Genomic DNA, 24,752 nt, shown 5'->3' with positions numbered 1-24,752 from the left:
GACACACGCACGCACGCACGCACGCACGCACGCGCACACACCCATCCTCCTACTCCTCCCACCCCGGACGGCGGTACGGTGGCCCGCGAGGGAGGGGAAGGCCTGAAGAAGCGCGAGCGCGCTCCGGAGAAGGAGGCGGAGAGGCGCATGCGCGAGCAGGACGGCCGGGGAAGGTGAGTGGCTTCGGCGGCTGGAGGGCTACACATGCGTGCTCGCGTACTTGGGTTGCAGGCGACCGGCCTTCGGTCCGGGCCCGGAATCCTCGGCTGCCTCAGGTGCGGAGGGGCGAGTACTCCTTCACTTTTACCTGAGGAATGGCAGTTTCGGAGAGGGGGCGATTGTCACGGGGGGCGGGGCGGAGCAGGCCGGAGCGAAGTTCAGGGCCAGCCGTCCTGCGGTGGCCCAACACCCCCCCTCCCCGCCCCCTTCCAGCCGTGGCTCGCCGGGAATGTCTGAGGACGGTTCGTAGACTGGGGCTGTCCCTTCTGTGAGCGTAAAGCAGTGACCCAGATTCCTCCGGGGTAGCTTTGGAGGTCACGACGCTGGGGGGTCGGACGAGCCGCTGTGCACCCAAGTGCTCGAATGTGAGAGGCAGGACACCCCACTCCCACCCGCCCTCCTGCAGCCCATGGGGCAGATGCCCGAGATCTCACCCTTAATAAGATCCTGAGCCTGACAACTAGCGGTGCGCTCCCTCTCGAGGGGGGCCTCCCGCATGCAGCTACTATGTAACCTCCAGTAGGTAGCGATTCTTTGTATCTATCCTCAGCTCAGCTAGATACCCCGCCCAGAGTGCCCGTTGGGTGATTGCTGGGTTAACAGAGGCAGATGTGATAAGGTATTAAGGAGCCCAGGGTGCAGACCCTAGCTTGGAAGCGTACTTGCTAGCTGACTGTCTCCGGCCAGTCACTCCATTCTCCAATCCCTATCTACCTCCCAAGGTTACTGGCAGGCAGCCAGTAAGTAACCTTACTTCACATCTCGACCAGTGAGAATTAAGAGTAGTTTGATTCAGCAAACGTTGAATTGCCTGGTCTATGTCAGGCAGATTCTGATGGGTGATACCGATGAAAGAATGGGGATAGGTGGCATACAAATAAACCTGAAGGCTTCAAGATGCTGTACTGTCATTTTCCTTGGGCAAGTCATTTTACCTTGAGAGACTCAGTTTCCTCATCTACAATTATGGGGTAGGACTAGATGGCCTGTGAGGGCCCTTCCAGCTTTAACTCCAGGACCTTATGTTTATAATATATGAGAGGGTTGGTGACCATGGTAAGGGGGGAAAAAAAGCAGTTTTGACATCACAAAATTGCTTTCATCTTGAGGGCTTCTCATAATCATTTCTCTAGCTCATGCCCCTGATCCAGGGTTTCTCCTAGAAATATCTGAATCTGGCTCCTCTTTAAGTAGCTTAAAAAAAAAAAGGGAAAAGAGCCCTCAGTTCATATTTCATCAGACTAATAAGACATCAATATATAATGTTATGTTTAATTCTATTCTTGTGGAAAGACACTTTTGGCCTCTAGTAGTCTCACATTCCCCTGCCTGCACATTCCATATGATTCACAGTATTAGTGAAGGGATAAGTCTAGATTGCTCCTTCAGGCCTCTGCTCTTTCTTTTCTTGGTTGCCATGAAGATGAACATCCATCTTTCTATAGAATCCAGTCCATCCGGCTCTTGGTGATTATAGGATCATAAATTTAGAGGGGGAAGGGACTCTAGAGGCCAGTGATTCCAGGACCCTGCTTTGTCTCTAGGGGTTGGTGCCTTTCTTCTCCCTTCATGACTGCCTGGAAGGGTTGTTGGCCTTTGTTTTCGAAGAGGACCATGATGACATTGCTATGCTAGATTGACAGTTTTAGTGTGTCCAACTGTGGCTGATCAGACCAATATGAACTCGGGATGTTCTACCACAGGTCGGGCACAAATAGTCCATGTGAACATTTGGGGTGAATTCTCAAAGTTTGCATATCTTTTCTCTTGAGCTATTTCAATTCCGCTTTCTTTGCAGAGCACAACACCTTCTCTGACGAGGGCATGCCATGCTGAGCAGTCCCGTGCCAGGGTCTCCCATGTCACACAATCAATTCCAAAGTTCTTAAGAGAGACCTTAAGACTGTCCTTGTATCACTTCTAACCACCATGTGAATGCTTCTCTGTATAAGTTCTCCATAAAATAGTCTTTTAGGCAAGCATACGTTTTGCATTTGAACAATGTGGCCAGCCCATTAGAGTTGCACTCTTTGAAGCAGAGTTTGAATGCTTGGCAGTTTAGTTTCAGAAAGGACCTTAGTGTCTGGTATCTTATCCTGCCAGGTGATCTTCAGAATCTTCCTAAGATAATTCAAATGAAAGTGATTGAGTTTCCTGGCATGGCACTGGTATACTGTCCAGGTTTCATAGGCATACAACAATGAGGTCAGCACAACGGCTCTTCAGTTTAGTAGTCAGTCTAATACCTCTTCTCTCCCACACTTTCCTATGGAGCCTCCCAAACACTGAGCTAGCTCTGGCAATTCTTGCATCAATCTCATTATCAATGTGTACATCCCTGGAAAGTACACTACCAACTTTAATGAACTTATCCCCAGCATTCAAAACTTCTCCATTTGCTGTAACTGATGGTTCCACGTATGGATGGGGTGATGATAGCTGATGGAGCACTTGTGTTTTCTTGGTGTTAGTTGTTAGGCCAAAATTAGCACAAGCAGCAGAGAATCAACCCATACTTTGTTGCATCTCAACTTCAGAGTAGTCTCTGCTATGAATGCCCCTTGTCTCTTTTAAACAACCCAGTCCAAGGCTAGCACAAGTGTGTGATGGCTGACTGTAAGGAAAAGGAGACTAACCGGGTTGAAGCTATCATTTTTATTATTATTATTATTATTGTTATTATTATTATTAATCTACCAGATAACAGCAATAACAAAAACCCCAGAGATTGGCTCCAGAGTTTCTAGTGGGTTATCGAAGATAAAAGGAATTTCACACCCTGTATCCTTGAATCTGTAGGAATTCTTCTGGAGGCAGGATGTTCATACCTCTGTCTTTCTTGGGGATTTGGGAACATTTCCAGAAGTTATTGGTTAGTGCCTAGGCCAGGTTATCAGCACAGAAGTTGCTTGGCTCTCAAGCAGTGAGTCCCAGTCTTTTCAAATAGGAAGATGGATCCTTTATAAAGTCCCAAAAAAGTCCTGTTGATATCCCTTGATTGAGAAAATGAAACTATTTTTACATTTTATCTGGTGTTTTAAAAGTTATCATACCATTTGATTTTCATAAAAACTTGGGAGGTATTATCATTGAGAAGTATCCTCATTTTACAAATGAGGAAATGGGCCCAGGCAGGGAAAGTGACTTGCTTCAGGACCATGCACATAGGAGTACAGGGTCATAGATCTAGGGTGAGGAGAGACCTTTGGCCATATAGTCCAGTCCCCTCATTTTTGCAGATGGAAGAAACTGAGGCAGTGACATCCAAGCATGACTCAAAGTACTTTCTACTACATCACACTGCCTGTTGTTGGGCTTGCTTGAAATAACAGCGGTGAAGAACTTTATGTGTCAGATATTATTATCATCATCAGTGTTAATTAGAGGGAGCCATCATCATCATTAATTATTAGTTAGAGGCAGTTAGGTGGTCGAGTGCCAGGCCTGGAGTCAGGAAGACCTAAGTTCAAATCCTCCATCAGAAACTTACTAGATTTATGACCCTGGGCAAGTCACTTAACCTCTGTTTTCCTCAGTCTCCTCAACTGTAAAGTGGAAACAATAATAGCACCTATTTCCCAAGGTTATTTTGGTGATCAGATAAGATAAAGTGCTTTGTACCAGTGCCTGGTGCATAGTAGGCATCATATCAATGTTAGCTGTTACTGTTGTCATGTTAGGACAGCGCAGCTCCCAGGGGAATGCCCTGGCTTCCTTCTACATCTGACCCAACCTGACCCTTTCTGCCTAGGCCACCACAGACATGTGCTCTCAGTACTGCATCTCTTTGGCTGATGTTAAAAAAGCTCACTGTGACATTGAGGACCTCGTGCACGTCACCCCCATCCTCACAAGTTCCATTTTGAATCAGTTGGCCGGCCGGAAGCTTTTCTTCAAATGTGAATTCTTCCAGAAGACTGGGTCCTTTAAGGTAAAACTGAGGCCTCAGAGACCCACCTTGGGTGGATCCTGATCCTCCCCTCTCACCGGAGCTAGGTAGACCCCATTCTCCTCATGGGCCCTTAGTGGTGGCCAGCGTAATAGGTACTGTGGTGATTCTACGTTGAATCCCAGCCCATTCCTAGTGAAAGGCCTGAAATACATGGAAAGGAAGGGGGAGCATCCTCTGAGGCACAGTGTGGTATAAGATGATTTAGAAGTCCAAGGGACCAGAGATCCTCTAAGCCAGTCACGTCAAATAGAAATGGCTCCCTTGAATTAGAAAGCCACAAATTAACATTATCTGTGCTGTATTTATTTTTATCTTAATTTGGTTCCGCATCAGTCTGGGGAGTTTGACATCTCTGCTCTAGGTCCCTTATTTTACAGGCCCAGAGAGAGAGAACAGAGATTTAGTGCTGGAAGGGACTTTAGATACCATCTACTCCAATTCCCTTCATTTTACAGGTAAGTAGAACTGAGGCAGAGAAAGGTGACTTATCCAAGGTCACTTAATAACCAGCAGAGGTGAGAATCAAACCCAGGTCTTTGACTGTGACATTCTTTCCATTCTCTCACTGACGTAAAAGAAGCGTAAAAGAAATCACCCCAGAAGTGTATGATTGGAAAAGGTACTGACCCAAGGGGCAGTGTGGTATAGTAAACAGGGCACTGGTTTGGAGTTAGGAAGACCTTGGTTCACATCCTTCCTGCCTTAAATACTTAATAGCTAAATGATCCTGGGGAAATCACCTCTTTGTACTTCAGTTTCCTCACCTGTAAAATGAGGGAAATGAATCTAAACGGCTCCTAATATTTCTTCTAGCTTTAAGTCTCTGCTCCCTTCTCTGGGCCTCAGTTTCCCTGAGGTTTGATGTGGTGCCCTCTGAGGTCCCTTTTAGCTGTAAATCTCTGATCTTCTGACCTCATAATTGTTTAGCAAGAGGAAGGAGGAACAGATGGACAGGCCAGGTATTTCACTGGTAATGCATGACAGAATGCTGAAGGACCCAAGAACCTCTCATAGAGTAGCTTAATAGAGCCCTGCCCATGGAGTCAGGGAGGTGCTGGGTTCAAACCCCAGCAGTGACAGTAACTAATTTTATACTTTCTTGGCCTCAGTTTCTTTATAAAGTGGGGATTACAGTAGCAATAGTATAAGGCCATGAATATGAAAAACATTGCAGGTGGATCAGCCTAATGGACAAGCCACACTGATGGCTTATGGATTTGAATGCAGAGGTCCAGCCAGTCAGTCCAACAATTGTTCTGTAAGCTGGACAGAACCCCGTGGAGAGTCTGTCAGCCTGGGAAGTGCACACGGGAGTGTTCAGAACTGACTGCCGCCAAAGTAGCTAAAGACAAGCAAATAAAAAGGAACGGTCCCTGCTCTCCAGATTCCATTCTATAGGGGTGGGCAACACCAGTAAATGAATCAACAGTCATTTATTAGGTACTTACTGTGTTCTAGGCACTGGCATAAAAACGAAAACAATGGAACAGTCCCTGATCTCAAGGAGTTTTCCTTGTGTCAGGGTGAGATGTCAATCAACTGACAAGCATTTATTAATCACCTACTGAGTACCAGTCATAGTGCTGGGCTCTGAGGATACAAGAAACAATCCCTCCCATCCACGGGCTTCTTCAGTTCAATGAAAGAGACAAGAAATCCATAAATCAGTAGGGACTACGTGAAAAAGAGTGTTAAGATGTTAGAGGGAAGCAGGGGGCAGCCAGCGGCCCCATAAGCAGAGAGCATTTCACTGCAGGCCATGGACTAGGGACCTGAGCAGTCTCACCCATGGGGGGCACACCCCATCAGTAAGCAGCCTGGAATGCAGGGCAGCAGTGAAGACCCCCAAGTGCTAAGAGACCCAGAGCCTCCCATCCCCCCAACCCCTTGGGGACTGGCTAGGTGAAAGCCACTGTTACAGCTAGGATTTTCCCAGAGAGGCCAGTTCCCATAGGACAGAAGAGTCTGTGACCCTGGGCTTCCAGTTTTATCACTATTTCTAGATAAAATACGCCCTAACTGGCCTTGCACACAGGCATCTGTAAAAAGGGGAGGCATGAGTTCAGAAAGCCACACATGCCGGACTTGTAGAAGATAAGCAAATTCCTGGCAAGCAGTCAAAAAAATCAACAAATAATAACAAAACAAACTCAAGACCTGATGTCAGAGGATGACAGATTTAGAGCAGGAAGGGACTCAGGTCACAGTGTATCTCTCCCTCTCCCTCAATTTTCCATATGAAGAAACAGGTCCAGAGAGATCCAACAACTTGTCCAGGCTCACACAGCCAGGATGGGCCAGCGATGGAAGTTGAGCAGAGGCCTTCTAAGGCCAGCTGTCTATCCACTAGGCTACACTACCTCTAAAGCACTATTGGCCAGAAGTTTTTTGAGATCCCCTTGGTGAAGTTCTGGCTTCAAATCCTGCCTCATCCCCATACTGCCTGTGTCTGGGTCTCAGTTTCCTCATTTGTAAAGGGAATAAGACTAATTCTTGAATCAAACCAGGGTCCTGCCTGGCTCTAAATTTATTAAACGGCCTTGTTTCTGCCATTCTCTAACAGGTTATCTTGGGCAAGTCACCCTCTCCGGGCCTGTTTCCTCCTCCAACCTTTGATGCCCCTTCCAGCCCTATACCTGTCACTCATGCAGACTCTGTGACAATGAGCCTCTGTCACCTCCTCAGTAAGATCCTATGAGACTCTCCCTGGCTCCCAGCGGTATTGTTTGTGTGAGCAGCTCTTGGTTCAGACACTACACACACATTTCTTTCTGCCTATAGATCCGGGGGGCCCTCAATGCCATCTGGAACTTGACTTCCAGCACTTCAGGAGATGGGAAGAAACCCAAAGCTGTGGTCACTCACAGCAGTGGGAACCACGGCCAGGCACTCAGTTATGCAGCCAGACTGAAAGGTATGAGGATGGACCACTGCCATCTGAGCACTTGGAAAGAGGGCTGGGAAAGGGGTCAGACCTGGCTTCAGATCATGATTCTGACCCTGTTTGCTCATCTCTAATATGGAGAGAATCCTAGTACCCCTCACCCCCCCTTACTCCCCAGCATTGTAAGAAAACCATTTTTAAACTTTGTAGTGCTAGGAGAGCAACCATTAATATTTCAGTGACATTTCTAGAACAGAGAATTTCTCCCAATTCCCTCCCTCCCTTTCTCTTTATTCTGTATCTACCCTTCCCCCCCCCACCCCCCAAGCAGAATGTAAGCTTCTTGAGAACAGGGATTCTTTTTTTTTTTGTCTTTGCATCCCTAGCACCTAGCACAATGCCTGGTATACAGTAAGCACTTCATAACCCTATCGAGTGCTTTACTTGGATCCAGCGAGGCCTGAGTTCAAATCCTGCTTCTAACATCTTTTCCAAACCTCAGTTTCTTCCTTTGTAGTACAGCCATCCACAGTGCCTAACTCCCAGGGACTACTGATTCTCTAGGGAGGGGATGTCTAGGTCACATGTTGTGCCAAATCTGAAGCCCTATATGCAAGTATCAGTAGTCTAAGAGGAATGGTGATTAATTAGAAGGACCCTAAATTTCGCACTGTGTAAGCTGTTTGTAAACAGCTTAGAATCCTAGACTTTGAGCTTGAAGAGGGTCCTAGAACGGGTCCCAGCCCAGGGCTCTTCGTCTTTCTCACATCCCGAGCCCCTTTGGCAGTCAGGCTCAGAAGCACGCTTTTTAAATGCATAAAGTAAAATAAAATGGAATATACAGGATACCAAAGAGATCAATTATGTTGAAAAGTCCTCAAAACATTAAAAAAAAAAAACAAACCAAGTTTCCAGACCCCAGATTAAAAACCCCTGCTCTAGCCCAACCCCATCATTCTATAGATAAAGAATCAGGAAGTCCAGCAAGTTTAAAGAACCCAGGTATAAGAGCCAGGCTTTGAACCCAGGCCTAACTCCCAGATCTCCCACATCATGCTACCTGCTCCAGTGACTATGGGCATTTTTCGTTCCTCAGGAATTCCTGCCTATGTTGTGGTCCCAAGAACAGCTCCTTCCTGTAAGAAGTCAGCAATCCAGGGCTATGGAGCTGCCATAATAGACTGTGAGCCCAGCGATGAGGTAACGGGGCCAGCTCTTTTATCATGCAGCCAGTGCCCATGATTTTATTTTCATGGTGGGTTATTATTGTTGCCATTACCAACAGATGGAGGTCTCTCTCTCTCTCTCTCTTCCTCTAGTCAAGAACAACTGTGGCAGCAAGAATTGTGAAGCAAACTGAAGGGACGATGGTACACCCCAACCAGTCCCCAGCTGTGATGGCGGGCCATGGCACCATTGCTCTGGAAGTGCTTGAGCAGGTGAGGGAGCCTTGGGATGCCCCTGGGGGAGTACACCAGCAGCTGCTGGGGTTTTGTGCTCAGCCTGATGCTGTTCATTCGTTACAGATGGCTGTCTCATGATGTAACCAGGATGTACCTGTACAAGTTTGGTCTACCCATGTATACTTTGTATTTTTCACTCCATAGGTTCCCATGGTAGATGCCCTGGTGGTACCTGTAGGGGGTGGAGGGATGATCTCAGGAATAGCAGTTACAGTCAAGGTAAGACCCTTCATCTAGTCAAGGAAACAAAAATTAAAACAAGTCTGAGACACCTCCTTTTATCTCCATATGCAATGATGGAAAGACAAAGACTCCTAATTCAGGAACCGAGTAGTTCTGTTTACAAGACAAGACCTGTGTGTAGCTTCATCTATTCAAGTTTAACTTGGCATTTATCCCCAGCAGCCATTCTCTCCCTTGGCCCCTTCCTGCCCCATCCAATTTCCTCATGAGGCAATATGCTGACCACACCTTGGAAAGGCAACTGCTGCCTGCTGGCAGTGAGCTCCAGAGCTCTGCCCAAGCACGCTCGCTCCCATACCCCTACACTGGAGCTGACCTGAGCTACCTGGCCCACCTCTCGCCGGGGTTCACTTTTCCATGCTTCAGATGACTCAGAATAAATGCTAAACTCAAAAGCCCCAAAGAGGCACCAGACAGGGCAGTGTGCTTTATTGTCACATTCATCCTTTGGAGGGTCCCGGGGGCTCTTGGTACAAACAGCAACGGAGGCTGGGATTATCCTGGTGCCATGGGCAGTGTCAGACATCCAGTGCTCTCCTGACAGGCTCTGAGACCAGAGGTGAAAGTGTATGCCGCCGAGCCCTGTAACGCAGACGACTGCTTCCAGTCCAAGCTTAAAGGGGAGCTAACCCCTAACCCTTCTCCACCAGTCACCATAGCAGACGGGGTTAAATCAAGCATTGGGCCCAACACTTGGTCTATTATAAGGGACCTGGTGGATGAAGTCTTCACTGTCACAGAGGATGAAATTAAGGCAAGAAACCTTGGGAAATGGGGCAGGGGCGGGATGCCAAAGACTTGGGTTCTTTATGACCTCACGTGAGTCTCATCCTTCAGGGCTCAAGTTGTCTCCTCTGTAAAATGACTGATGAGGCACCTGGGGGAGTGTTTGGGCCTACATTGCTGTGGGCAGGGATGTCAGGTGCTCAGTGCACAAAGCACGGACACAGCTTCCAGGGGAGCAGGATCATGATGCCACTATTGAGCTGTAGGGTGGAAATGCCAGAACACAAAGCTGCAAGGAAATGCCCCTGGGCTGGGCAGGGCAGGGCAGCGCAGCACGCCCACCCTCTTGCTTGTCCCCTGCTCAACACAGGCTTTCTCTTCTGGTCCACAGCACGCCACCCAGCTGGTGTGGGAGAGGATGAAGATTCTCATTGAGCCCACAGCCGCAGTGGGAGTAGCTGCTGTGCTGGGCGATCGGTTCCAGAAGGTGGTGCCCGCTGCCCTAGACGTCTGTGTGGTTCTCAGTGGGGGGAACGTGGACTTGACCTCCCTGAGATGGCTGAAGCAACCGGAGCGTGAGGAGGCTCAGCACCCTCTAAACTGATGAAGAGACGCCTGTGCTTTCCCTCTGCCCATCCCTTTCCTTTAGGAGCCCCAGGGGAGGAGAGAGCTCAGGCCAGGCACCAGGGCCACACTTGGCAAAGGGGAACAGAATCCGCCCCCAAACAGCTCACACCCTTCAGTGAGCCCTTACTCCATGTCCACTTCTAGCTCTGGGGAGGTTTCATCTTTTGACCAGGGCAGGGGCTCCGGCACATAGGGATCATAAGTCCATTTGGGGAAAACACGTTTGTACAGATTCATTAACACAGTATCCTGAGATTTCAGCTGTCCATCAAATGTGCACTTCATGTGGCCATGTGTACCTGGAAAGCAAAGAGCGAGCTCAGGCAAGTAGCCCTGGACAAGTCACTTTACCTCTGCCTCAGTTTCCTCCTCTGTAGAAACAGGGGTGGAGGGTGGGGAGAAGGGAGGGCAGATGGCCTCTCAGGCCCCTCCAGTCCTGAACAAGCAGGAGGTGGTTCTAAAGGAAGACACCCTGCAGCATGAGCTGTGAGGCGGGCCACCTTACCTATGGCTCCTGAGATATCACACCCAATGTTAAAGCTACCCCAAAAGCGACAGCAAAACTGCCCCGTCACATGCTCAGCTGCAGGAAATACTGTCACTTCCAGGGACCAGCCCCTCTTACCAAGTGGCTCCTTGATGTGTCCTCTGCGACCCCACTTGGTTCTCAATTCCACTGGTTTAAACCACAGCACGTCCTCTAAGATTAAAAGATAATTGACGAAGAAGCATTTTAGTGAGCATCATCTCTTGCAGGCCATGCACACAATTACAGAATACAAAGCCCTTTGGGGGGGGATCTCTGGCACCTGGGGGAAGCAGGAAATATGGTATTTAGACCCAGCTTTGAAGGAAACGAGGGATTTTAAGCAGGGGTGAGGAAGAAATACACACAAAAGCATGGAAATGGGAATGAAGGAATAAATGGGATAGGAAAGCAAGAGTGCCAGCAAGGAGGTCAGAGAATGTACGGGATCCCCCCAATAAAATAAACCAACGAGCACAAGCAAGATCCAGCACCTGCTGAGAGCCACCTGCAGGCTAGAAGCCCGAGAGAATGGCAAGGCAGGGGCCTTTGTGAGATCAAGGCAAGAGAAACTCTTGCCTCCCCACTGGGGCGTTCACCTGCCCAGAAGTTAACATTAGAAAAGACCATAAACATCCTCCAGTTCACCCCACTTATTTTAGGGTTCAGGAAACCAAGGCCCAGCAAGGGTAAGAGGCATCCCCCAAGGCCCAGGTTAGGAGGTGGACCTACCTCTTGGTGAGATTTTGCAAATGGGCCTTTGAGTTAGTCAGTGACACCCTCCCCACCAAATTAAAACTCTAGTACCCAAAGGCTACCAGGTTCTTCCCTTCCTTCCCCCTCCCACCTACCTCGGTTAAAGAACATGTAACGGACTACTGCCATTTTGGTTAAGATCTTGAAAGGATGCCCACTCAGCACAAGTCTCTTAATGACCATCCTGTCTGGATCCATAGACAGGAGGGACCCTGTGGCAATGAGGCTGTGCTTGCCTAATGGGGATGGAGGACGACAAAAATCACTGCAGGAGTCAACATGAGTTCAGTAATCCATGCAGAGCAGCAGAAATAAGGCAGCCACCAAATGACAGGGCTTCCCATCTCCTCCCCAGGCCATTTCAGACCTTGATCCCTTTCCAAAGGAGGAAACAGGCCAGCCTGGGGGCCTCTCCCACCCTCTGTCCTACCCCACAGAGCCCAAGGCCCAAGAACACCCCTTCTGGACAGGTTCAGACCCTTGGGCAGCTCCACCCCCACCCCTCCCCCCGATAGTGAAGATGCAAAGGGCCGAGATGACCAGGTCCCCAGCCTGTTCCTCTCTCTATCTAATAATAATAATGCTCTGAACATCTAACAATTGGACAATCCTCATCCATGGTAGCTCCCCTCCCCTTGCAGCCTCCCTCTAGGCTCTGGCTCACCATCTGGCTTCTGTTTGAAGAGCAGGACTGAGGCCGGAGGGAAGGTGATCGGGGCGTAAACTGTCACCACCAAGGCCACATCAGAACGAAGGAACCGCTCAGCCTTGTGCTTATCCGCTAACACAGAAAAAAAATTAAATAGCATCTGGGGCTTGTACTCTGAAAACAATAGGCTGAGGGGCAGTAAGTAGTTCATTCACAGCCCCCAAGAGCCTGTGCTCCCCTGGCTCAGTGCGGGCAGCTTCCTCTAAATGAGCTCCACAGGCCCAGGGCACTGGGAACGAAGGAAGAAGTTCGAGGATTCCTGAAGAGCAAGAAGCTGTTTTTCTTGACCACAACCAGCTCACCCCTATCACCTTGCCCCCATCAGAGTGACCATTCTGTTCCTGGCCCTTGCACAAATCACCTCCCATCTTTACACCTGTTTCCATATGATATTCAGGAGTCTACATGTTATTTCAACCACAGAAATAACTCATTTCCACAGTCCCTTGTTTCCAGATCCTATTCCTAATAAGAGAGGCAAGTATGGCAGAACACTGACCCCATGGAGTTGTGGGATTATGGAAGACTGGGTCAGAAAAGGCTGGGCTCTTATCCCTTCAGACACTTATTCTCTGTTACCCTGAGAAAGCCTTGGGTCCCTCTTCTGTAAAACAGGGATGATAACAACAGCCACAGAACTTTCATAAAATTGTTGTGAAGAGCCAATGAAATAACGCACTAAAACATTTATCAATTCGCTATTATTCTTTAAGGCCACCAAGGCCCCAGAAATGGCCCAGGAGCCCAGCACCCTCCCTTGGCAGCAGCAGACCTGCAGTGTGCTGGGAATACAGAGGCGAGGCCCGGAAGCGTCGGAAGCCACAATGGAAGATCATCTCCTCTTTGGATTTCACAGGCTCCAGGTTACCAGGGTGTCTCCTCACCACCATATTCAGCACCGACATCTGCATGATCAGGAAGGTAGACATGTTGTCAAGGGCGAGTGAGGAACCCCCAGCCTCATGGGATGTAGGAGATGAGCCAATGAATAGCACAGAGAATTCTACATACGTTCTTAAGGCCCGCATGCCGAGTCCCTGGGTTGAATGCCACTCCACCCGCCCCCTCTGCTACTCACCTTCACAACCAAGGGCCAGGAATCCACTCTCAAATCATCTGGTGGAGGGTAAATGCCCTTCCCCTCAAAGTGGGGGTCACAATCACTCCTAAGTGGCATCAGGGGCGTGGAGTCACTGCCAGCCTCTCACCACAGCTGCTCCAGGACCCAAAACATTCAGCCAACCTGCCTCTGCCCAGCCGATAACTCTGTACTACTGCTACCAGGCTGGACAGAAAAATCTGTCATTCTGGCATGTGCCTTTTAAAAATGGTGCCACCTCAAAGAATTGGACATTGAGGGGATGCCCATCAATTGGGGAAAGGCTGAACAAGCTGTGGTATATGAATGTAAAGGAATACTATTGTGCTATAAGAAATGATACGCCAGCAGACTTCAGAAAAACCTGGAAAGACTTGTATGGTCTGATGCTGAGTAAAGTGAGCAGAACCAGGAGAACACTGTACACAGTAACAGCCACTTTGTGCGATGACCAACTTTGACACACTTAACCCTTCTCATCAACACAAGGATCTAAGCCATTCCCAAAAGTCTCATGATGGAAAATGCTATCCACATCCAGAGAAAGCACTATAGAGTTGGAATGCAGATCAAGGCATACTATTTGCTTTTTTTTTTCTTCCATTTTGTTTCCTCTTTCTAGTGGTTCCTCCTATTGGTTTTAATTCTTCCTTAGGACATGACTAACGTGAAACTATGTTTAATAGGAATGTATATGTAGAGCCTATATTAGACTGCACATCATCTTGGGGAAGAAGGTGGGGAAGGAGGGGGAGAAAAATGTAAAACTCAAAAGCTTAGGGAGGGGGCAGCTAGGTGGCACAGTACATAGAGCTCCGGCCTTAGAATCACGAGGACCTAAGTTCAAATCCAGCCTCAGACACTTGACACTAGCTGTGTGACCCTGGGCAAGTCATTTAAGCCTGATTTCCTCACCAAAATGCAAAAACAAAACAAAATAAAAGCTTATGGAAGTGATTGTTTAAAAATAAAAATAAATTAATAAAAATAGTGCCACCTCATGACAAGAGCAGATACAAACGCAGAGACTAACCTCAGAGAAAGAAGCCTCAGAGCCACACAGAATACGCATCACAGAGATGCTTCAGACAGGTTCAGACATTCTGGCTTAAACCATCACTGGCTTCTCCATTATCTGTAGCCCTGAGCTCAGGGAACTGAGGCAGTCACGTAGTAATAAGCCCTAAGGACAATCTATTCACAATCCTAGAAAAGGAGATCCAGGTTCCCAGCAGAAGGCTGGACAAAGGGAAGGACAGACCCTCCTCCACCTCCTAGGACACTCACCTTCTGTTCATGTGGTAGCAGGGAAAACATGACCAGAGGAGCCCCCTGCCTGAAGCTCTCACCCACCGAGGCAGGGACTCCACAAACGTGCAGGGTCACAAACCAGCCAACCTGCCAAGAAGAACCAAGGCAAGCCCAGTGTCGGGGTGACACCCCCAGTGTGGGTGGGTGGGGGGTCCACACATCTAGACAAGCACCATCCACCCCGGCCTTTGAGAAGCTTCAGGGCGTAGAGGTGCCACATCACAAAGATGTCTCAATCAGGTTCAGACATTTCAGCCAACACCATGAGCTTCTCCCCTCCTCCCTCCTCCGTGGCGCCTCTCCAGGACTTTAGGGGACAGCTAAAGAAGCACTGGCAAGGGAAGGACTAGTTAGGGAAAAGCTAAGATGGGCATGGACCGCTAGGGGGCGCCAGAGTGCACAGAGAGCCCAGCCTGAGTCAGAAAGGCCTCAGTTTTCTTATCTATAAAAAGGAGCTGGAGAAGGAAATGGCAAGCCACTCCAGCACCTTTGCCTAAAAAACCCAAGCAGGGAACAAAGAGTCAGACATGACTGAAAAAATGACTGAACAACAACAAGGTGAGTACCTCAGCCCCTTCAGATTCCTTTTCCCCAATCTCCTTAAAGATCCGTTTCCTAGTTCTGGAGAAGTCCTCAAACTGAAAGATCCGGGCATAATCCTGAGGCAGATTTTCCTTGGGATCCCACGGGGAAGTGCGGAAGCTCTTGAGGCCTCTGTATTTCTGAAATCTGGACACAGAGAAATAAAGAAATGAACAAGTCTAGAAGGGCTTCATGAAACCTGTCAAGACTTCACCTTCATGGGGCAGCTAGGTGGCACGGCAGATAAAGCACTGGCCCTGGAGTCAAGAGGACCTGAGTTCAAATCTGGCCTCACACATTTGACACTTAACCAGCTGTTGTGACCCTGGGCAAGTCACTTAATCCCAGTGCCTCATTAAAAAGACTTCATCTTCATTCATAATCCACCTTGACCCAACTGAAGAATGAACTCTCAATCACTTACCGAGATAGTCCAAAAGAAGAGTTTAAACCAAGCCTAGACTCATCAAACTCCAAACCAAATAGGCCTAGTCACATGCTGCCCCCACCCCCAGCACCAGGGCCAAAACAGCCAGGAGGCCAAGAGGGCACCCCACAAAAATAGCTTCTTAACATATAAATCCAAAAATCTTCATCCTGACGACTGAGACCTAGAGCACGTCACTTTATGAAGTACTCCCTATGTGCCAGGCACTGTGTTAAGCCCTGTGAGATGCAAAGAAAAGCACCCCTCCCCCAGTAAAAGCCCCTGAACTCCAGGAGCACAGAGAACACTTCTAATGGAGAGCGAACGTGCCTAACCTGGACTTGAGCTCAGCAGGAGGGTCCTGCAATCAGGGGAGCTAGGGAAAGGCTTCTCGGAACAGAGCTTTCAGCTAGCACACGACCACTCACACTTCCACAATCCGGCTCTTCCCACTATCTAATCAGCCTGGTTTCTCATTCCATAAAGCCAAGCCCCAATTTCCTTCAAACCCTAACTTCTCCATGAAGCTTTTATCTCAACTCACAACACTCTTTCCCTTCGGAGAATTCACTGCAAGAGGAGCCAGATAAGTAGAGGACGACAGAGGAATACAGTAATTATGGGTGCAAAGAGGCAAGCAGAAGACATACAAAGACTAAAAGTACTACAGGCATACAAAGTACTAAAGTAAAAGGGACCGAATTGCCTCCTTAGTTAGGAGGGAGTCCTCCAAGCCAAGCTGGGAGCTTCTAATGCGATTCTTTTTTCAAACGTGCTTGGAGAAGATGCCTTTCACTCTGGGTCTTCCAGGCTCCAACACGAAGGGCCAGAAGGGCCCCCCAGGCTAGCTAGTTATGCTGGAGGCCAGGAAGGACAGAAGTCTCAGCACAGAGGACCAGGAAGAAGTGCTGTGCCCAGGCTCACACAGCCAGGAGGTGTCGCAGGCAGGACTTGAACTCGGGTCTTCCCCACTTCCTATCTACCACAGCAACTCTGATCAAGTCTCGCCAGTAACTGACCGAATTCTGGCTGCTATGTCCCTGGGGGTGTCTACTTCATCTGGAAACATCTCATCCAGCCTTTCCTGCTTATATTTCTCCAGCATTTGTTCCTCGGCCTCTTCATCAATCTTCTCATCATACTGATCATCCCGAACAGATTCCCCTAAGGTCATGGTCTCACATTCTTCTTCACTTCCCTCAGCCTAGAGAAAAAGTAAAAGTTTCACCTTGAACAAGTGACCTGACCTCTCTGGGCCTGGGCTTGCTCATCTGTAAAAGACAGAAGCAGCCCTGACCCTGCCTGGCTACATGACCCTGAGCAAATGCTGACCTCTGCATGCTTGAACAAGCAGCAATACTCAAAGACCCCTCTGTGTCAGAGAAGACAGGGACCTGCAGCAGCAGAGATCTGTGGCCTGTCTGACCACCTCCTAGGACTTGGCTGGGGCTCAGATGAGATCACGCACACAAGAGGCCTTCTGAGGACTATGAACGGCTAAGTACATACCAGTTCTTGTCCAGTATACCAAGGCTGTTTTCACCCCCATGACTCTTTCCAGAGACAAAGACAGCAGCCTGCCCCCATGAGGAGTCTCTTCCCGTGTTGCTGGCAGTACTTGGGCCACAGCCCTTGAGCCAGCCCATCATGGAGCCTCTGGTCTACTCTAGGGGCTATCAGTGCTCTGGGGGCCCAGCTACGGCCTTGTCCTCAGTAATGAAAGCACCAGAGCTCCTCAGGCTGCCCATGCTCACCTCGGAATTTTCCTCCTCCATGAAATCCTCGGCCTCTGCGTCGTCGTCGTCCTCCTCCTCCTTCTCCTCGCCACTGCTGCCATCTTCCTCATCCACAATCCATTCAGCCTGGTAGCTGGACGTTCCTCTGGGGACTTTCTTCACCACTTTGGTTTCTTCCTTTGAGAAGTCTGTCAGACACACTCAGGGTCAGGGACAACGTGAGACTTTGTTTTGGTTGGTTACGCATTTTTGTTACAAGCAGCTTGTGTTTCTCTTACATAGGAGAGGGTTGACAGGGGAGAGAAAATAAATGGCTACTAATTAAATAACAAAATGAAAAAAGTTAAGACAAGTAAAAAGAAAGTCTAGCAAAGTATGACCTGGCTAATGGGGGCCTCCCCCTCTCTCCTACTGCCCCAAAGCTGGCTCTCTTCTAACCTAAGGAAGTCTACAGAGACTGAGTAAAGTCTACCTCCAAAGAAAACGCAGTCACTGGCCTCATTTCCAAACAACGGGTGCTCAGCCAGACGACAATCTCCTGCTTCCCACCTGGGAACATCCCTCTCCTCACTCTACACTTGCTCTCAGCAGAACCAAGCTGATTAAATGACTCTCAGACCAAAGCCATGCTCCATGGTTCAGCAGATGCCTGCATTTCCCCCACAACCAAGCCTGGCTGCCCTCCCTGCAGAACCTTCAGGGTCCCGGGGAATAGGAATGAATGACCAAAAAGGGCACCAACCCTTTGCCTCATTCAGCTCCTCCTCAGTGGGCCAGGTTTGCTCCCCCTCCATGGGGTCTGGAACCACCTCTGACTGGAGAGATTCCTGCCGAGCAGGGTCTGCTTTCACTAGGACCTTGAGATCCTCCTCCATCTCAGCCGCACCATCAGCTTCCGCAGTGTCAATCTGAGAAGCAGGCCACAGATTGCTCAGTCAGGTCTCGCCTTACTGAGAGCACAGCATGGACACTATTGCCTCCTCACTCCCCACCCAAACATAGCTGCCCATCCCGCCCACCCACCCCCCAACCCCATCCCACTGAGGCCGGCATCCTCCGCACTGATTCTCTGGCTGCTGGCTGCTTTCTCACAACTGATGGAGTGGTAGCAAACTGGACAACCTAGCGTGATTTTAACATTCATTCTCTTAGGGGTGGCTGGTGGGGCAGTGGAGTCCTAGACTCAGGAATCAGGAAGACTCACATTTGAAACATGTCTCACAGACTTCTGTGTGACCCTAGGCACCTCATTTAGCCTGTTTCCTTACCCTTAAAATGGAGACAGTAACACCTCCCACTTCCCAGGGCTGTTACAAAGGTCAAATGAAATAACACATGTCAAGCACTTTGGACAACTTCAGGGACCATATAAATTTTAGCTATTATCATTATTCTAAGGGTTCATTTCACAACAAGGTTAAGTTTCACTATGAACTAAATTCAAGCTTGCTGAGGGAGGTTAAGGCTACATTTTTCCAATCAATGCCTTCTCTACTAGGGCCACAGATATAGGTCCATGGGCAGAGAAGCCCTGTTTGGTTAACATAACTCAGCTCATTTTAAGGCAGGAACAAAAAAGACAACCACCCCCCCCAACTCTAATCTATCCTACATGCAGCTGACACACTTTAAGCCATTTTTCAGCCATGTCCAATTCTTCATGACCCTGTTTGGGATTTTCTTGGCAAAGATACTGGAAAGATTTGCCACTTCCTTCTCCAACTCATTTTACAGATGAGGAAACTGAGGCAAACAGGGTTAAGTGACTTGTCCAAGGTCACACAGCCAGTAAGCATCTGAGGTTGCATTTGAACTCAAGTCGAGGCTTCTTGTATTTCTGGCCTGGTGCTCTATGTGCTATGGCGCCACCTAGCTGCCACACTAACCTTCCTTAAATGCTGCTTTTCTAAAATACAGGATTTCAAGCAGCCCGCTGGTACATTTTCAATGGCTCCATAATCTATCCTCCATCAATTTCCAACATCCCCACCCCCCACCCCAGTAGGGCCAACATCTGTGCTAGGGTATGACCACACCCTGTTCATCCTGGCATTGTCCCTTTATCCATTTTATTCTCCTCATCAGGAAAGTCCTTCCCTCTAACAAACTCCTGGAGGGCAGGCCTATCACCTCCTTGGCCTTGGTGCAGCCCAACATCATATTCACATGCCTGACTCATACTGAACTGCAATCTACTAAAACCCACAGTTTTTCAGACTAACTGTTACCTAATCATATCTCCTCCTTCTGATGACTTCATCTCTCAACCGTGACTTCAATGCACAGAAGCACCCCTAGCCTGTTTTCAGATGGAACTGAATGGAATAACAGCACTAATTAAGCACCTACTAGGTGCCAATGTAGATCTACAGAATTGTCCATAACTATCATTCTCTTTTCAGTAACAATAACCAAAAAAAAATTTTAAATTAAAAAAACAAAAATAAAAACCACGTGCTGCCAGCTTCCTTGGGAACCAGCAATCATCAGCAGGGCCAGCCCAGTCTGACACCACACACCTGCATCGCCACGTCTGAGTCTCTGCTGGCCTTGATCACTCTGGGATTTAGAGGAAAAGGGTCTGTGGGCGCATCGATCTGCCTGATCTGGAAATCACCATGCCCGACGATATGCAGGAGACGGTTTACATTGAAAGTCTGCCCACGAACATAGCCTGACACTTTTAGGGTGCCCACCAAGCTGCTCTCCTGGCTGGGCACAAAGTCAGCGGCGTGGGCAAACAAGTAGGAACGCCGGTCTCGGAAGGCCAGATGCCGCTGCTTCTGGTTAGCCAGCTGTCGCAGGAGCACCACAGCGTCCTGTGGGGTATCCAAATGGAGCAGTCTGTCCCCTGGAAATCGCTTCTCTAACGCCTTGCTCAGCTTCTTCTTGGCATCTGCTTGTTTCTTTGGGAGAAGGCCCCCAACCCCCTGGATGGCTAGAGCTGGACACAAAAGAAACAGACAAGTAGTTAGGAGCCACAAAAACCCACTGCAATTAATGAACCACTCACCCTGCACTAGGCATGGAGCACTGAGCCCAGCCTAGAGGTGGTAGGCAAGGGACTGGGGATGATATCCCATAAACTCAGACACTCAACCAATACTACATGGGTACCTGGACCCCTAAGAAGAGGATCCTACCCCTATCCTAAAGACTGTTGATAATCATAACTCACTTACAATAGGTAGGAAGCCCGTGGGCAAAGAGGCAAGAAAGGCAGTAATCCCCTGTGCTGTCCCAGCCCTCCACTGGATCCAGGATAAACAGGATGGTATCGGCCACTTTGGCAAGGTCCAACACAGTGTGCAGATCCCCTGGATTCAGAAGACAAAGTTAACAGTGACATCAGGAAGACATCACAAGCACTCGGAATATACCAAGAACATTGGCACTTAACTGCGAAAGAGGCAGCCCCAGGCTCCTCCCTTGGCCTTTCACCCACCTGGCATGGCAGATGTAAAGAACCATCGATGCTTCAGCTGAGGACAGAGCAGCATGAAGCTTGGCATCCCAGCCTGCTCGCCCACAGGCACAACCTTCTTGTCTGTGTCCTGGAGCAGCTGCAAAGCCTCACCCAGGGACACCCTGCCGTGCAGGGGCACCAGCAGCACCTGATGAGGCGGCCCATCCTTGCTGCCCAGTTGCCGCTTTTCTGCCAAGACCTAACAACAGGGAACAGAGCACTTTAAAGGTGGGCAGCACACCTTATTTCCCTCACTCTCATACTCTTTATTCCATTCGAGTAGTCTCTCTATCTTGAGATCCACAGGATTTAGAGACTACCTAATCCAACCTCTGTGTCTTAAGGAAATGAAGTCTTAGAGAGGCAGAGAACTTGTTCCAGGTCACCCAAGTAGTAAACAGCGATGCTAGGAGGAAAACCCAGATTCTCGAACTCTTAAATCCAACCTCATTCAGCTGTATCACACTGCTTCTAAAGGCATCTTGCACCTTCACCCAGTGTGCTGGGGCCAGCCCCCGAGAGACCAGGATGCTCCATCTATACTGGGCCATGGGGCCAAGAGCAGAACGCTGACCTGACCCTCTCTGACTCCATGACAGGTCCTATTCATCAACCACTGTCAAGCATCTATGCCTCAGGCACTGGGTGAGATGCCAGACGCCTAAGGGCGAAAGCGAACAGCCCTTGTGTTGAGGAGTTCCTATTTTCTATGAGATTACTCATAGGAGGAAGTCAGCACTAATTAATTAATGAGGGTGGTCCAGGAAAGGCTGCAACCCGAGACAGCACTGGAGCTGAGCCCAAAAAAGCAACACAGGGAGGCACGGGAGATTTCGGAGCAGGGGAGTTTCAAGATGACTTATTTCTTAGGAAGCTTATTCTGAAAACAGTTAGGAGTAAGGATAGAGAGGGGAGCCTGGAAACAGGTCCATTAAGAAGATATGACAATAATGTAGATAAAATAGGGGCTGAACCAAAGCGATGGCCACGTGATGGGGGAGAAAACCAGTGCTCCGTCTCAACTGTGGAAGTAAAATGGGATAGGATGGGGAGGAGGGGCAGTGACAGCAGTTGGGGGCAGTCTGCCCACGCGGCGCCCCCGTCCTCCCTCCCTGCCCCCCCCATGCCTCACCGCCTCTTTCTTCTGCTTCCGGAGCTGGCTGGCCCGGTGCCTCTGGTCCACTCGGCTCAGCTCCTTCCTCGCTTTCTTGCTCAGGACTTTCACGGCCACGCGACCTGGAAAGCAGAGCCGGGAGGCCAGAGGCGCGAAGTGAGTCCCGGGCCCTACGGGAGCCGGGGCGGGTCAGGCCCGGCCGACTGCGCAGAGCTGGGGGCAGGCCGGCGCGGAGAAAGGCCTCCTGCGCAGGTAAGGATGGAGAAAGGGCGGAGCTGACCCGTCCTTCTGCCCGCCCCAGGGACCCCCCCCACCTTTGCCGTCCCGCTGCGCGGAGCCTCGACCCCGGTGCCGCCCGCCCTTGTGAGCCTTATTCTGCTGCTTGAGCGGGCCGGAGCGATGGACCGCCATCTTCCTCCCCACGTGCGCGAGCCTACTACTTCCTGTACTAAGCCGAGTAGTTCCGGTTCCGCCGGCACAGAGGCCTGAGCGGGTGGGGGCCCTGCCAGGGGGCGGAGTTTGCTTGAGAGGAGCGGGTTTCCCCCACCCCCATTCTAGGAGTAGTTCACGCCCTAGCCAATGGGCCAACAGTATTTGAGTCAGCCTACCGCGTTCTAAACCTTCCCCAACGTGGCCCTCTGCGTGCTTTAAAAGGAAGTTCTGTCAGGTTCCCTGAGGAGCTTCACTCAGTCTCAGAGGTTTGCTTTTTCTCTCCTCGTTTATGGGAGTGTTCTCCTTTAATTGGGGAGGCCAGCTTGGCTATTGGCTTGTGACTAGGGAGACCCCTCCCCCCAGGCCCTTCTGAGCTCCTTGCGCAGGAGGACAGCCTCGTCTGCTCCGCGTCTGCTGCCTTCCGCCCTGCAGCCTAAAGCTATTCGTGACTTCTCCAATTCACATCAACTGTCTCTTCTTCCCTCCCTTCAGGGCCCTAATGCCCTTTGACTTTCTGTAGAACTCCCCCGAGAACTAAAGGATTTAGAATTGGAAGGGCCCTGGGAGGTGATCTCATCCCCATTACCATCAAAAATTTATTAAGCGCCCTGTGGCACTATGTGCCAGGCTCTGTGCTAAGCTCTGAATTCAACAAGGCAAACAAAAGACAACCTACTCAATTTTCTAGATCTCCCTTACTTCACACAAAAAGAAATTTCTTAGAGAGGGGAGATGCCCCTCAGACTAGGCTCTTCTCCCCTAACTAGTGGAACTGGGACCGAAGCCAATGGCTCAGGCTTGAAGCAAGTCTCTTCACCTCAGTTTCCCCCTTTGTAAAGTGGGCCCATCTCTACAGTCTCTTCCAGCACAAAAAATCCCGTGACTGTCCTGTCGCTGGCCAAACTAAGCCTGACGACTCCAAGACTCGGAGTTTGCAATCCTGCGACCGCTCCCCACCCCAGCAGCAGTGGATTGTAAACACGCAGTAACCTGCTCTGGAATGAATCTGGAGGCAGAGTCAACAACCCACACATTCATTAAGCATCTTCTACGCGCCAGGCACTGTGGTAAGCGTGGGGGATTAAAAGAAAAGCAAAAAGTAAAAAATAGCCCCTGCTCTCCAAGAGCTCACACACTGGGGAGACTCCATGCCCCATTCGGCCCAAAAAGATATAGCCAGATATACATTGGAGATCATTTCGGAGAGAAGAGCGGATCTCCAGCCTGGGGTGCTTGTCCAGCCTTTCGAAAGCCCTGCTAGCCTAAGGCCCGCCCAAGTCACGAGCTAGGGGCCCAGGATAGTTCTCCGCTAGCCCTGAAGAACTATTCCTACTGCCTTAGAACCCCGCAGGGTTCTCAATCTGCGGGGCTCGGTTTGTGGGCGCTCCGCTCCTGTTGCCCATGCCCTCGAACTGATCTCCCTGTCCAGCGGGAGAAGCCGTTATACTTGGGTATCCACTCTATGAGGCCCGCTACTTTCAGTCGGGCGAAGGGTCTCCCTCCTCTCCCCAACCTCCCCCACTTCTCGACCCAGGGGGTACGGCTGCATTCTGCCCCCCTTCTCCCACCATTCCCGTGTCAGTGGAGGTGGAATGGAGGGGGGCCTCACAATGTGCCAGGCGCACGCCCTCCGGGCTAGGGGTGCGGGGGAGGGCGGGGGGGGGGAGCCCGTTGCCATGGCGGCAGCTACTGGATGGTGAGCCGCTCCCCGGCCAGCCCTCCCCGCTTCCCCCCGCCCCAGGTAGGCGCTGCCTCCCCCTCGGCCTCCCCAAGCCCCCCCGGCCGTGGGAAGGGGCCGGGCCAGCCTCCTGACGTCTTGACTGTGCCGGGCTCGGAAGATGGCTGCGGAGCTGAACGGCGGGCAGCGGCTGCGGTGGCAGCTGCAGGGCGCCGGGAGCGCGGCCGCAGCGGCGGGTCGGGGCTCCGCCTTGCCCGCGGGCAGCTGAGCGACGAAGGACCAGACTAGGCGCGGCGGCCAGTGGCAGCAGCCCGGGCTGGCCGGCGCGGGGCTCCGATCCCCTGGCACCATGAGCCGCCCGGAGGACGCAGTCAAAGAGAAATTACTGTGGAACGTAAAAAAGGAGGTGAGGTTCGCGCCGGGGACGCAAAGAGCCCGATCCCAGTGGGTGCATCCCAACAAGCCCCAGCATGGGCGGGGGCATAGGACGTCCAAAAGGTCCAGTCTCAGGATAGCCCCTTACTTTAAGGCCCCTTCGTGCTTTGGAGGGACCCTCTCTGATTTTGGAGGACGCTCTCCGAGGGGGGAGTCCCGCCCAGCGTTCCCTGTTGTTTGTTTTCTCCGCGGTCCCTGCGGCTCCCCACCCTATGACGGCAGCAGCAACCGGGGAGCGAAGGGGAGAGAGGTGGTTGTTCCTGTGGAAGAGAGATTGGGGCGGGGGGGGGGGGAAGGGAGGAGATAACATTCATTCATCTGAAGCTCCACAGGAGAGGGGAACGGGGGCGCGGTTTCTCGGTGGATT

The 24,752-nt window shown here is 50.4% G+C and overlaps 3 protein-coding genes and 2 non-coding genes across 15 annotated transcripts in view; 2 read left to right on the top strand and 3 right to left on the bottom strand.

Moving 5' to 3' along the window:
• The first annotated feature begins 26 nt into the window (after nucleotides 1-26).
• SRR (serine racemase) lies at nucleotides 27-10,842 on the top strand. Of its 3 annotated transcripts, none has more exons than XM_021006969.2 (8): nucleotides 27-173; nucleotides 3,971-4,150; nucleotides 6,953-7,085; nucleotides 8,152-8,255; nucleotides 8,375-8,494; nucleotides 8,663-8,737; nucleotides 9,306-9,515; nucleotides 9,879-10,842. In XM_021006969.2, the coding sequence occupies exons 2-8, from the start codon at nucleotides 3,983-3,985 to the stop codon at nucleotides 10,089-10,091; spliced, it is 1,023 nt and encodes a 340-aa protein (XP_020862628.1). In that variant the 5' UTR covers nucleotides 27-173; nucleotides 3,971-3,982; the 3' UTR covers nucleotides 10,092-10,842. The 3 variants fall into 3 exon arrangements, with proteins under 3 accessions (XP_020862628.1, XP_020862627.1, XP_020862629.1); XM_021006968.2 differs by lacking the exon at nucleotides 27-173 and adding an exon at nucleotides 180-275 and having other exon boundaries at nucleotides 3,981-4,150; XM_021006970.2 differs by lacking the exon at nucleotides 27-173 and adding an exon at nucleotides 180-275.
• Nucleotides 9,174-22,304, bottom strand: TSR1 (TSR1 ribosome maturation factor). Of its 5 annotated transcripts, XM_021006964.2 has the most exons (15): nucleotides 22,155-22,297; nucleotides 21,859-21,962; nucleotides 20,706-20,925; nucleotides 20,443-20,577; nucleotides 19,780-20,204; nucleotides 18,003-18,168; nucleotides 17,279-17,448; nucleotides 16,544-16,728; nucleotides 15,082-15,244; nucleotides 14,492-14,602; nucleotides 12,878-13,010; nucleotides 12,061-12,177; nucleotides 11,492-11,632; nucleotides 10,740-10,814; nucleotides 9,174-10,413 (listed from the first exon to the last, which is right to left on the bottom strand). In XM_021006964.2, exons 1-15 carry the CDS (start codon nucleotides 22,249-22,251, stop codon nucleotides 10,238-10,240), a joined length of 2,418 nt encoding a protein of 805 aa, XP_020862623.1. In that variant the 5' UTR covers nucleotides 22,252-22,297; the 3' UTR covers nucleotides 9,174-10,237. The 5 variants fall into 5 exon arrangements, 4 of the variants coding, with proteins under 4 accessions (XP_020862623.1, XP_020862625.1, XP_020862622.1 ...); XM_021006966.2 differs by lacking the exon at nucleotides 11,492-11,632 and having other exon boundaries at nucleotides 22,155-22,299; XM_021006963.2 differs by lacking the exon at nucleotides 9,174-10,413 and having other exon boundaries at nucleotides 10,462-10,814; nucleotides 22,155-22,301.
• Nucleotides 14,241-14,335, bottom strand: LOC144458123 (small nucleolar RNA SNORD91 family). The gene has a single exon (XR_013487675.1). It is a non-coding gene; the product is annotated as a small nucleolar RNA SNORD91 family (small nucleolar RNA).
• On the bottom strand, nucleotides 14,701-14,791 carry LOC144458124 (small nucleolar RNA SNORD91 family). Its single transcript, XR_013487676.1, has one exon. It is a non-coding gene; the product is annotated as a small nucleolar RNA SNORD91 family (small nucleolar RNA).
• Nucleotides 21,961-24,752, top strand: part of SGSM2 (small G protein signaling modulator 2) — an 89,407-nt gene continuing 86,615 nt past the window's right edge. For 4 of the 5 annotated variants that reach the window (XM_021006961.2, XM_078154759.1, XM_021006960.2 and 1 more), the window contains exons 1-3: nucleotides 21,961-22,092; nucleotides 23,129-23,339; nucleotides 24,014-24,356. In XM_021006961.2, the coding sequence (XP_020862620.1) occupies nucleotides 24,300-24,356 (57 nt within the window). In that variant the 5' untranslated portion in view covers nucleotides 21,961-22,092; nucleotides 23,129-23,339; nucleotides 24,014-24,299. Of the gene's footprint in view, nucleotides 22,093-22,454; nucleotides 23,340-24,013; nucleotides 24,357-24,752 lie in introns of those variants that run through there. The other variant, XM_021006959.2, reaches the window with a different exon arrangement.

The sequence above is a fragment of the Phascolarctos cinereus genome, unplaced genomic scaffold (assembly GCF_003287225.1).
Source record: "Phascolarctos cinereus isolate Bilbo 61053 unplaced genomic scaffold, phaCin_HiC Scaffold_5;HRSCAF=322, whole genome shotgun sequence".
Lineage (NCBI taxonomy): Eukaryota > Metazoa > Chordata > Mammalia > Diprotodontia > Phascolarctidae > Phascolarctos > Phascolarctos cinereus.
This window is presented reverse-complemented; position numbering and strand designations above follow the sequence as displayed.

What these genes read in the sequence shown, in the direction of transcription:
- TSR1 (XM_021006963.2), bottom strand. Translation starts at nt 22,251, where the DNA reads ATGGCGGTCCATCGCTCCGGCCCGCTCAAGCAGCAGAATAAGGCTCAC. An exon ending in CGCGCAGCGGGACGGCAAAG is followed by an intron (nt 21,963 to 22,154) that starts GTGGGGGGGGTC and finishes TCTGCTTTCCAG; the next exon opens with GTCGCGTGGCCGTGAAAGTC. An exon ending in GTATTCCCAGCACACTGCAG is followed by an intron (nt 12,178 to 12,877) that starts GTCTGCTGCTGC and finishes TTTCTGTGTTAG; the next exon opens with CGGATAAGCACAAGGCTGAG.
- SRR (XM_021006969.2), top strand. Translation starts at nt 3,983, where the DNA reads ATGTGCTCTCAGTACTGCATCTCTTTGGCTGATGTTAAAAAAGCTCAC. An exon ending in CTCTGGAAGTGCTTGAGCAG is followed by an intron (nt 8,495 to 8,662) that starts GTGAGGGAGCCT and finishes TTCACTCCATAG; the next exon opens with GTTCCCATGGTAGATGCCCT. An exon ending in TCACAGAGGATGAAATTAAG is followed by an intron (nt 9,516 to 9,878) that starts GCAAGAAACCTT and finishes TCTGGTCCACAG; the next exon opens with CACGCCACCCAGCTGGTGTG.